Source organism: Hyaena hyaena, unplaced genomic scaffold, assembly GCF_003009895.1.
Source record: "Hyaena hyaena isolate Hyena2069 unplaced genomic scaffold, ASM300989v1 scaffold_7, whole genome shotgun sequence".
Taxonomy (NCBI): Eukaryota; Metazoa; Chordata; class Mammalia; order Carnivora; family Hyaenidae; genus Hyaena; species Hyaena hyaena.
In genome coordinates, this window is record NW_024080639.1 from 7,972,504 (window position 1) to 7,985,132 (window position 12,629).

The window sequence follows — 12,629 nt, forward strand, 5'->3', positions numbered from 1 at the left end:
GAGACAAGCTGTGAGGCATATGGCCTCAGGGCTCACCCCACAGTTGAGAGGCAAGAGGCCGGGGATGGGGGAGGAACCCAGGCCACTGTGTGCAAAGGGGCAGGCCTGACCCAGCCCTTGGCACTAGCCTGGGCTCTTGGCACAGGTCCCTCTATCAGCCTGACTGAATTGGCCCTCTAGGCCCAGCCAGCTGAACACAGGTGATTTCCATGGTATGGGCATAGTCCATTCTTTGGTAGGGAGTAAATCTGTCACAATTGAGGGCCAGGAACAAACATGCAGCTGCAGGCCCTCAGCCAGCCCAATGCAGGGGGAGAATGATGCCTGGAACAGTGCTCTGGATGTTCCTTTGTCGTCCCTCCCTCTGTACTGCTCATCCAATTCAGAGCCTACTGACAAGGAGCCTGGGAACTCTGAACATCTCTTTTCTTGGGTCTGGGTGCCCACAGACCCCAGATACTTTGCTGTGATGGATATGCTGGGGGGAGAGGTGGGAAACTGGCTCCCATGAATGGGCAGGAGACCAGCCTGCCCAAACAGCCACCATAGAAAGGAGACTGTTCTGGGCAGACTTCTGTATCTAAGCACTAAAGATGTACATGGGATGGGAAATACCAAGGAGCAGGGGACAGACTCCTGCTCATACTGACTCATCCAGGTCTGACAGGCACACCTAATGCTAACCTTGCTTCAGGCCAGCCCAGGAGCCAGCCAGGTCAGCATGTAGCAACCTAGTTTCCTCTCACAGTATCCTAGAGCCCATCTAGATAATCCACTTGCATATATCCCGCCCAGAGCTGCCTCCCTGTGCAGCAATGAGATGAAGGTCCCACCCAAGGGAGCTCCCTTCCCACCATTCAGCTTCAGTAGGGATTGGGGGAGTAAGCTCTTGTGTTCTAGGGATATTTCAGCAGGTGTTAGCAGGGAGCAAGAAAAAGACTATCATTATCTTCCAAGATCACAGGCCCAGCATCACCATGAGGGCTGAGGGAATGACAGATGATTTTTTTAAGTTTTTTTTTGTTTTTTTTTTTTTTTTTAATATTGAGAGAGAGAGTAGACAGAGAGAGGTGGAGAGAATCTCAAGGAGGCTTTGCACTATCAGCACAGAGCCTGAAGCAGGGCTCGAATTCACAAACTGTGAGATTACGACCTGCGCTGAAATCAAGAGTTAGATGCTTAACTGACTGAGCCATCCAGGCCCCCTGGATGACAGATGATTCTAACAGGCACAAGGCAGCTTCCTTGAGTGAGGGATGGCTCTTGTCATTTCATGTGACACGTGGGTGGAAAGGCTTAGTAGGATAGTTTCCCCCCAGAGAATCTCCCTCTCATTCAACAGATACTTATGGATTGCCCACACTGAGTGACAGAAATGTGCAAAACAGGAGATAGCACCACCCGCAGAACCCAGGTAAAGAATAACAAGTGGGCACAGGGAAAGGAGAGAAGGCACAGCAAGTACCAGGCCACGAACACCATGTGAAAAGACCCTGAGGCAGCAGACAGGACTAGAGTAGGCAGGAAGTCCTACAGAGAGCCCCATAAAGAGGCCCCAGAGACAAACTCCAACCAGGCCCCACTGTCCCTGAAAACAGGTGCATTTCACAATTGAGGAAACTGAAGCTCAGCACAGGGTCTGGTCCCAACCATTGTGGGAAGACAAACAAAGCTAGAAGAAACCCAGCTGAAGCTATAAATGCCCACAATTAAGAGACTAGATGGGAGCTCCAACGGCTGAGTTTCCCAACCACTAAAGCAGGGAAGGCTGGGTGTAGGCTGCTGAACTCTGGGGGTCTGTGGGAGAGTCAACCATAGAAACTGAGACTCACAGGGCAGAAGCAGGGATGAAAGCTGAATGAGCTCCAAATAGGATAATTCACGACAGCAAGGCTGAAGCCCAGACAAGACAGAGCAAACTCCACAGAATGCACATTCCCAGACCCAAAGAGGCTTGACATGAAGGCAAGGACAGGGGGTCTGTTGGTGCTTCTCCTCAAGCAACTCTCATTAGTTTAAAAAAAGGGCTCTTAAGAGTTCTACCTGGCTTCTGTTTTCAAAGCATCATTACTGACATCACAAACTAGTCTTTAGGAGAAACACATTGGCCCCATTTTGCAGAGGAATAAACTGAGACCAAGGTGGTCTGAAAGACCTCACTGAGGCCCACAGCACATAAAAAGCAAAGCTGAGGGTGCAGGTCTATGTGACTTGAGCAGGGTGGGTGGTGGAGGGTTCATCTTATAATAACCCCACACAACACATTTATTTTATCTTTAATTTTATTTTTTATTTTTGAGACAAAGACAGAGTGTGAGAGTGTGTGCACAGTGGGGGAGGGATAGAGAGAGAGAGGTAGAATCCAAAGCAGGCTCCAGGCTCTGAGCTGTCAGTACAGAGCCTGACGGGGCTCAAACCCATGAACCGTGAATCATGACCTGAGCTGAAGTCAGATGCTTATCCAACTGAGACATGCAAGTGCCCTATCTTTGTTTTAAAGAGAGAGGGTACACATGTGACTGGGGGAGAGAATCCCAAGCAGGTTCCATGCTCAGCATGGAGCCCAATGCAGGGCTCAATCCCATGACTCTGGTATCATGACCTGAGCTGAAATCGGGCATTGGACGCTCAACCGACTGAGCTACCCACGCATTCCTACAAATTTATTTTATTATTTTTTAATGTTTATTTATTATTGAGAGACAGAGCATGAGAGGGGCAGAGAGAGGGAGAGACACAGAATCTGAAGCAGGCTCCAGGCTCTGAGCTGTCAGTACAGAACCTGACGGGAGGCTTCAACCCACAAACCGTGAGATCATGACCTGAGCTGAAGTTGGACACTTAACCAACTAAGCCACCCAGGTGCCCTGCTACTAGTTTATTTTAAAGTAGCATCTAAACTCTGAAGAAAATGACCAATGAGATTTCACTACCTGTGCTTGGAATAGCCAGGGTTTCCAATCTTAGGTCTTAGCTGATTGTAACCATGTGGTATAGCAGGTTTTAGATGAGTACACAATGATATTAAGAGTCATAATCAGTTTTTCTCTCTATTTATGAATGTTTTGCCTCAGCTGTATGTACTTTACAAATAAAAGTAAAGGCATTCCTCTGTCTCTACTTGTGCCAACTTCCTCCCCTCCTGTAATAAAGGAAAAAAGAAGTAGGTTGAGGAAGAACTGACAGATCTTTTCAAAACTCCTACTAATTGCAGCTTATTTTTAAGTGCTGCTCCCAGTGAACAGCAGGATCTGAAAAGCTAACAGTGTCTCCCCCTTGGAGCTGCTGTCAGGGAGAAACAAGGCCTCCCTGAAAGCACACAGACTGGACTAGAGGAGAATGGTCCCTTTCATACCCACTTAGCCAACCTTCCCCCTCCTTCAGGCTTTCCTGGGGATTCTCCCCTCTATCACAGAAGAAAGAAGGATGGGGCTCGCCCATGAAGCCACCCCAAAGTCAAACACCAGAATCATACGTCCAAACAGTGGGTAGTGTTTGCAGAGCACATGGTGAAATAATTCCATAAGGCAGCATAAAGGCCAGGACACCTTCAGATAGACAAGATGGTACAAAAGTCAGGGCAGGGGGCTAGGGGGGCGGGGACTTTGGGCCCACCAAGACACCTCTCTCCTCTTATAGACCGGGGAAACCAAAGCCCAGAGAGCATATGAGATTCACCCCAAGTCACCCTACCCCTGCAAATCCTTGCTCATTCCATCTCTACCCAATCAAACCCTTTATAACATCAGTCCAGCTTTGATCACTGCAATACAAAACAGGTAGGAAAAAAATGAAGCTGTGCCAAGCCAAGCCCTGCCCCCCAAAAAATTACTGGGAAAATATGGCTCTCTCAGAAGGAGCCCTGTGTAAGCTACCACAGAGGTGGTCTCCCAAAATGAAAGGTTTAGGTGAGGCTATGCTAGCTTGTGTAAGCTATGTCTCCGGCACCTCAACTAGGAAACAGAGACTCGAATCAAGTGAGAATAGATGGGCTTGAATGAAAACATCTCAACTCACTCAGGAGTAGGCTATGGCAGTGTGGGGTGTCTTAGCTCAGAAATCACAGGGGTTTTCGGCTTAAATGGCCAAGGAATTTGTCCACCTCAATTATGGAACCATATCCTGCTGGAAACCCTTCATGGTTCCTCCACTTCACACCGCAAAACTTTGAAACCTTTGCACCATGAAGTCCTGAGCCCAGCACCCAAGACTCCAGTCCACCTTTTCTGTCTCCTTCATCTCTCATGTGCCCCTGCCACAGCACTCTTCCAACAGCACCAGCCCCTTCCACAAATGCCCAGAGCTTCCCAACCTCTGTCTTTGCTCACAACCCTGCTCCCACATGGAATGCTCTCACATGTTTCTCTGCTAAAAAATCCCACCAATCCTTAAAGACTTTGGGACGGAGAGGCTCAGGCCCAGAGAACTGAATGGCAGTCAGCTTCCTGAAGGCAAAGACAGGGCACCTTTCTGTCCAAATCCTCCTCCTACTTCAAGAAGCCCACACCCAAGCTGTTATTTAGCAAAAAAGAGAGAGGGATAATCTCTGGAACCCCTACCAGCTCTGGAATCTGAGAAATTAGCAGTAAAGTGATAAACCAGGAACAATTCAATCCCAGCTTTAACAGGGAGACTGTTGTCTCCAGGACGGTCACCTCCAGCCAGCCAGATATCAACAAGGAGCAGAGCAGTAAAACTCACGTTTTCTGCCGCTGGCCCACAGAAACTGAGCCAGCCTCCTATAGGCCAAACTTTAAACTTAGCCTTGCAAGGAGTCAGAGGAAGACACTGGATTCTGACTTGTCCAGCTCATTAATTTCAGTCAGGAGAACTGAGCATTCCACCACAGCTTCCTCCCAAGCATTCAGGGGACAGTAAGTGATCAATTTGCCCCCCAGCCATCCAGTTCTAGTGCCTCTGAGAGCAAGATCAAGTAGCCTCCCCTACCCCCCTTCTGGGTTAGAGCTATCTTAAGCAAGCAGCTATTTCATCAGATCTTACAAATCTTAGGAGTGCTACATTTTTTTACATTGCCCCTCTTGATACGGCCTCCTAAATTCCACTCAGATTAGAACTGGTGTCCTACACAAATACCATATGTTTGCACATATAGGAGGATTAGGAGGAACCTAACGAAGGACCATGGGGGAGAAGAAGGGGGAAAATAGTGGGGGGGAGAGAGGCAAACCTTGAGAGACTCTTGAATGCTGAGAACTGAGGGCAGATGGGTGGAGGGAGTGGGAAGGGCGTGATGGGCATGGAGAAGGGCACTTGTGGGGATGAGCACTGGGTGTTATATAGAAACCAACTTGACAATAAACTATTCAAAAAATAAAAATAAAGAGACATCAAAACCAAAAAAAAAAAAAAAAAGAACTAGTGTCCTACAGGGGCATCTCTCACAAACACCCAGTCACCCTGGTTGGAGGGAGGAAGAAATCACTCCTAGGGATGTGGTCACTTTACATCAAGTACAAACTAAAGCATGATCCTAGCCAGCCAGCCACTGAGATGAAGAAAGTCTCAGAGCCATCCTACCAAGGCCCGACAGGCCCAAGATTTTGACTACTCACTGGAGATGAGTGTGTCCTCAGAGAACAAAATGTGATGGCTAATCAAGGTTCCAGTGAGGGGCCTAAAGGAAGTTAATTGTTCAGGAATCTCCTCCATACCTCCACTCTTGTCATGGAATCATTACTGGCCGAATGACCCAAAAGGTCTCAGACGGAAAGGAAAAGGCTTTGGGAACAAATCCAAGACTTAGAGCCTTCTTCCCTCTTCTCTTTACCTAACATAATATCCTTCCCACCACTCATCCAGCACCTCCTTACACCGCCCCTTCCTTTTACTTTCTTCAAAGCACTTATTCACTATCTGAAATTATCTTGTCTATTTCTTTACTGCTTGTTGTTGCCCTCCTCCACCCCCAACCCCTCACCCCATGGATCTTGGTTCTCCGCGGATAGGACAGTCCCTGAACGTGTAGTGCCTGGCACTATTAGTCGCTCAGTTATAACTGATGAATTCAATTCAACAAGTGAATGGTATCTAAGGGCCTTACTTTGTGCCAGGTGCCTGGCACTAGTGGGTGAAGGGATGGGAGGTGGGCATTCTTCTCTTAGCCAACCAAAGAGGTGGCCGCATGGCTGGGAGTAAGTCCAGCGGGTGGACCCCAGCCGCAGACGGCTACTGCTCTCTCCCCACCCCACTTCAGCGCCCCCCTAGGCCCTCCTGCCACACGGGCCCTGGCGCCCGCACGCACTAACCCTCTGCAGCTCAAGCTCGATCTCACCAGCCTTGAGCACGATGGGTCCCCGCACCGCATACTCCACAGCCTTCACCTGCGGGTTCATGGACTCGAGCGTAAGGATGCGCTCGCGCGGGCTCCGCTCGGGCCGTACCTTGAGCACCGCGGAGGCCTCGGCAGCCGCGCTGCTCTGCCTACGGCCCCACGGGCCTGGGGTCCGGGGGCAACAGCCCCTCCAGACCAGTGCCGCTGCCCGCTGCATCGCGCGCCCGCCCAGGAAAACCTTGGCACAAAAAGAAAAAGAACAAACACGTCGCGCACAGTCCAATGCAGGCACCAGTGCCCCCGCCCCCAAGCCCAGCCAAGGGCCCTTTCAGCGAATAGTGCCAGCCTGGCTCCGGGGCTGGGTGCCCATCCCCCGGCGACTCGGACCCTCCACCGCGCCACTGCAGAGCCAAAGCAGTTTTGCAAAAGCTGCACCTAATGCATGCATGCAACGTGCCTGTCGCCACCGCCTGGGAAACCCTCGCCGCGCCCCGCTAGCGCGCGCGCTTAAAACTGCTCCGGTGCTCCGGCACCAGCAGCCGCATCTCAGCGCCCAACACCCGCACAGCCCGGCCCCCAGCGATCGCACACCCACAGCCGGCGGGACCGCCCCAGGCCTGCACACTGGCTCCTGGGCCTTGTAGTTCTCCAGTTTGCTTCCGGAACTCGTGTGGGGGCTGGGTCAACTACAAGTCCCATAGTGCCCCGCGCTGGCCCGATAGGGGGCAGGGCAAGAGGCGGAACGGTCTTCAGAAGCTGTCGGGGGGGGGGGGGCTAAGAGGCCTCTTTGTCCCCGCTGAGGGGACAGAGTTGGACTGGGGCCAGCCAGGGGCTGTTCTTTCAGCCTTCTGCGAATTTAGAGCTATTTGCAGCGTCTCCTTGGAGGCGCATCCCGCCTTCCCACAGCCCCATCCCGCCTTCCCACAGCCCCACCCCCCCGCTACCCAATACCTGCGAGGAGGCTGGCTGAGCCATGGTGCAGTCCTAGCCCCGAGTTTCATCATCCAGGGCCCGACGGTGGCTGGTAGGTTAGGAGTTTGGGATTTCACTGCCACTCTTATCCCTTCTGAATGTGGGTTTTCTTGTTAGCAAAGCAGAGGTCTGAACCTAGCCTTTAAGGGTTGTTGTGAGAATTAAAGGACCGACACTTGGTAGGTACCAGGTGGTCAGGCTTTTCCTGACTACTCCATGTGGAGTCTTTCACCACTGTCATTACTTCTTTATTTCCTTGCAAGCATCTGAAATTACCTTGTTGCGATACTTCGTACTGGCTTGTTGGCTACCTCCCCCATTCACCATGTAAGCTCCAGAAGGGCAGTTTTCTTTGTTCATCCTATTCATGGCACCTCTAAAGTTTCCTGGCACATAGTAGGCACTAGTAAATATTTGTTAAAGAATGACTGCTCAGCATGGATAGCTATTATCTTTGGCAAAGATATTAACAGGCAGAGGCACCCTGGCTCCCTGAGAGTGGGCAGGAGTAGGACTAGAAGACACCAGGTCTGAGACCCCAAAATCTAGAGAGTATGTGGGAAAAGTCACTTTCCCTCTCTGGGCCTCAGATTCTCTATCTGCAAAGTAAATTAGATTAAGTAGCTCCTAAGGTCCCTTCCCATCTTGAAAACACTGTCTAGGTGTTTTTCAGGCAGAAAGACAGCCCAAAGCTCCCTCACCCCAATAAACACACACACTCACCGTAGATGTGTGAAAGGGGGGGGGGTCACCTGGGTGGCTCAGTCAGTTAAGGAACCAGTTCTTGGTTTCCATTCAGGTCATGATCTCACCATTGTGAGATCAAACTCCACATGGGGATCCTCACTGAGCATGGAGCCTGCCTGGGATTCTCTCTCTCCCTCTATCCCTCCCTTGTGCTCTCTCTCTCAAAATAAATAAGCAAACTTTAAAAACAAAAGCAACCCCCCCACACACAACAGTGTAGGGGAGGAGGTCCTAGAAAAGCCAGGTTTAAATGTAGCTACATGTAGTCCCTTACCTCTTGATTGACTTTGAGCATGTTACCTAGCCTTTGTAAGCCTACTTTTACGTCATCGGGCTGTGAAGAAAGTTCAGTGAGGTAACTGAAAACGCCAAGAGTTTGGAACCTTAGTGCAGTGGGTCACTCTTATTCATCCTTGTCAAGAGAATGGCATATACTTGGATTAAATAAATTGATTACCAATAAAAGGGGAAAGGGAATGGAGAGAGCAGCAGAAACCAAAGATCTCCGGATATTCCTATGTTAGCAAACTGGCTTGTCCACCAAGGACCCTGGAAATTTATTTGGGTTTCTTATCAATAGCTCCACCCCCAGCATCTATGTCTATACTGTCTTCTTCCTGGCTTCTGTCTCAGTGGCCAGGTATTCAGTTAACAGGTGAAAGATTTCCCCCCAGGGAGTTTGGCTTCTCTAAGGACTATACTGCCTTCAACATCATGTTCTCACCTGCTCTGCCCAGTTGTAGACAAACACACCCACACACCCCTCCACCTCTAAACACACTTAACCTTGATCTGCATATAATGTAAACCCTGTCTCTCACTGTTCACCCAAGGGTTGGGGCACTTCCTGTAGTCTCCACCCCAATCAGAAGGGACAGAGGAGCTAGGAAGGAAGGCAGGCATAGAAGGGAACACAAATCCATTTGCACAACTAGGAAAAACAATGCCTAGCACACAGTCCATCTACGTGGGCTCCCACGTCATCATTGTAGAAAACAAGTTGGTGTCCCAATTATGTCCTTTGTCAACCTGTCATGATTACATGAAAAGAAAGCTCCCTTTCTTTCCTGTGAACCACACTTTACGATCTGCAAAACACTTTCCTACCTATCACTGCATTTGAACCTGATCAACATCAATGAAGTGAAAAGGGCAGACATTATCCCCATCTTACAGATGAAGCTCAAAAAGATTAAGTGACTTATTCATGTGGCACAGTCAAGTGTAGAGCAGGGACTGTGATTTCTAACCCAGTGATGCAGCCCATACATGCAGAGACCAGGCTTGTGTAGCTCTCTGGGTTTGGAAATTTGTGCTGCCATTGCAATGCACTGAGCCCTTAAAAGGGTTTTGGGTGGTAGTTGTGGTGATGATGGTGGTGGTAATAGTGTGAACTTTGCCTTTACTTTGCCCTCTAGACCAGATTGGTGTGGGGCAGGAGCAGGCTCCTAAATATTAAAGATAAAACCTGAAACAGTCATGAATGTTTCTGTGAGCTGGATGAGAGCTCAAAGACACAGCAAGCTCTTGACGATCCACACAATTGGGAGAGTCATTTGTTTGCAAGACATGGTACTAGTCTTCATTCCTTAACAAGTTTTTACTGAGCACCTACCATGTACCAGGTACTGGCCTGAGCTCTGGGACTATAGTGAGTCACACATATGGCCCTTGCCTGCACAGACATACAGTGTCTTAGGAAAGACAGACATCCATTAGATAATCACACAAACACAAGCATGTGATTACAAACTGTGAGAACTGCAGGGGGGGAAAGGACAGAGTTTCATGCCCAGAGGTCTGGGTGAAGGTTTCTCAGAGGAAGAAGCCTATGAACTGCCCAGAAGCCTGTCAGGATGATAAGGGATAGCAGTACTGACAAGTGTGGTAGACATGGGGATGTGCCCTCACCTGCAAAGGAAGAACTTGCCAAAAAATAAGAGGGGAAAACTTGCCTTCAACCAAGAGGTGTGGTTAGCAGACAGCCTCTACCTGTCAGTGTCATCAGTGTCAGCCTCACTTGCACAGAACTGTCTTGCCTGAGGTTGCCATCACACCCTAACTGAAGAAGCCTAACCTTAGTGACTGAGCAAGACTCAGCAAGTGCTGGAGCAGTATTTGCTCTAAGCGTTCTCCAGGAGGCTGACTGAGGCTTTGGCAGGCCAGCTTCATGGCTTTTCTTCCTTGCCCAATCCTGCTGCCTCCCACTTCCTCTTACAGAAGTAGATCCCTAATATCCATCTTACACTTCACACTCCATCTCTGTCAGTGATGAGGCAGACAGTGTCCCAGGCCAGGGACTGCTGAGGAGCTCCAAGAAGGCTAGGGTGACTGTCGGGAAGACAGTGAGGGGGCAGGGCTAGAAGACAGGGGTCAGAGGTGAGTGGTGTTGGACAGGCGGCCTAGGTCCTAAATATAAGAATTTCAGTTTTCATCCTAAGAACAATTAGAAGCCTCTGGAAGGCCTTAAGTAGGGGAGTGACACAATCATATTTATGTTTAAATTCTGCTGCATGAGGATGGGTTGTAGAGGGTGCAGGAGGATGGATTGTGGTACTAGCAAGGTCCAATGTTGGCCTGGACTGGGGAATGGATGATGAGAAATGGACAGGCTCTTCTGCATCTCCAGAATCTAGTATATTACTTGTCACATAGAAGTTCTCTGTTGAATGAATGAATGGAGTAGACTCTATAAGGTCCATACTCCCAATATCCTTGCAGTTCAGCAGGATATGGGCAGTGCATAATAAAGGTGGTAAGAATAGCCCCTAAGAGTGCAGAGAAGCCAGTCCTTGGGGTCGGTGAGGGCCAGAACAGAAAGTGAGATGATCTTCCAAGGGTAGATGGGCATTATGGTGCCGCAGTGAGAGATGAATGACCTTCCAGAATATCAAATCATGCTCAAGATGGGTGCTTGGGTGACTTAAGGGTAACTCTTGGTCTCTTGGTCCCAAGGACACTTGGGGAGCTGGGTAGAAGTTAGTGCCCTTAATAATCAAATGCCTTGATCCAGGGCAGTGATTCTAAAGGATTATCAAGGAGCCCCTGAGTGTTTGTTTAAAATGCAGATTCCAGAGTTGCACTTGGACTTGTTGGTTCTAAAATTCCAGGGGTGAGTTTGCCCAGGGATTTTCCTATAATCAGGATTTTGATGTGCACTAAAGTTTAAGAACCATAGGTGCAAGGCAAGGTTTGGCAGTATCATAGTGGGAAAAAGCATAGATCAGAGAATTCTGAATTCTGGTTCCAAATTTGTCACTAACCTGTTGTATGTATGACCTTGAGCCAGCACTGTCCTCTTCCTGGGCCTTAGCCTCTTCATCTGGAGAACAACTTGCATTTCTACCTGATTTCTAAGTTACTGGCTCTAGCTCGAAGACATTTCAGCCTCCTCTTCTAGCCCAACTGGCTCCCTCAGTCACAGCTGCGGCCTCTGCTCACTGAGCCTCAGTTTTCTTACCTGTCAGTAAGGTGATGACAATGTCTTCCTCAGAGGGTTTCTGAGAGGACTAAACAGTGTTTAAAAAAAAAAATTTAACAGTGTTTTTAAAACAAGCTCTGGTAAATTTTAATAAAGAAAAGTTTTACATGATTTACTTTTCACCAATCTGTTCTGGCATGCTTCTAATGATATCAGAATCACCTGCATCAATGCTAATCAAAATGCATACTCTGTAGTATTTCCTCCATGCTGTGCCCAAATCAATATTATTGCTACTGTAGTTATGGACACCAGTTTTAGCCAACATTCCACAGTATTCTATTTCAGATTTCCTCAAGGCTGAGCAGTTGTTGGTGAGGACAAACAGTTTTGCTTTGCCATATCTGATTATTTTCAGAGTCTGCTTGTACCCCACATGTACTTTCCACTTGTCATAATGAGTTGGAAACTAGAATTGACCAACTCCAGTGACTTTTTCGTCTTCTTTGCAGCCACCATCTTCCTGCCTTAGGTGTGAAATCAGCCCCAACCAAGAGCAGCCTGGGAACAACAAAGAGTAAAATGACTTTTCTTTTTTTCTTTTCTTTTCTTTCTTTTTTTAAAAATAGGCTCTATGCCCAACATGGGGCTTGAGTTCATGACCCCTGGATCAAGAGTTGCATGCGCTGTAGACTGAGCCAGCCAGGTGCCCCTAAAGTGATATTTTTAAAGTTTCTTTTCTTTAATGGATATTAGGATAGATTTGAAAGTCTGAAAGAATAAATACTCCATTGTTAATGATAGTTATCTTTGAGTGGTGGGCTTATTGGTGACTAACTTTTCCTTTTGCATAATGTACTGTCAGTGTTTTTAAAAATAATGATAAGGGGCACCTGGATGCTTAGTTGGATAAGGGGCCAACTCTTGATTTTGGCTCAGGTCATGATCTTACAGTTCATGAGTTAGAGCCCTGGGCTGACAATGTCGAGCTTGATTGGGATTCTTTCTCCCTCTCTCTCTGCACTCCCCAACTTGTGCTCGCTCACTCTCTCTCTCTCTCAAAATAAATAAATTTTTAAAAACTTAAAAATATGTTTAAAATAATGACAAAAATAAAAGTAAGTTTTAAAAAACTAAACAGAATTACCACATTCTGGGTAAACTGTATATACAAAGGAATTGAAGGCTGGGACTTGA

At 48.2% G+C, this 12,629-nt stretch overlaps 1 protein-coding gene and 1 pseudogene across 1 annotated transcript in view; both read right to left on the minus strand.

The window, feature by feature from the left end:
- GPT2 (glutamic--pyruvic transaminase 2) overlaps window positions 1-6,851 on the minus strand; it is a 34,418-nt gene extending 27,567 nt beyond the window's left edge. Inside the window, exons 1-2 of the mRNA XM_039241802.1 lie at window positions 6,750-6,851; window positions 6,267-6,530 (exon numbers count right to left, since the gene is read on the minus strand). Coding sequence (XP_039097733.1) covers window positions 6,267-6,509 — 243 coding nt within the window. The 5' untranslated portion in view covers window positions 6,510-6,530; window positions 6,750-6,851. The remainder of the gene's footprint in view (window positions 1-6,266; window positions 6,531-6,749) is intronic.
- A 4,702-nt stretch (window positions 6,852-11,553) lies between these two features.
- On the minus strand, window positions 11,554-11,951 carry LOC120238523 (annotated as a pseudogene).
- Window positions 11,952-12,629: the final 678 nt, after the last annotated feature.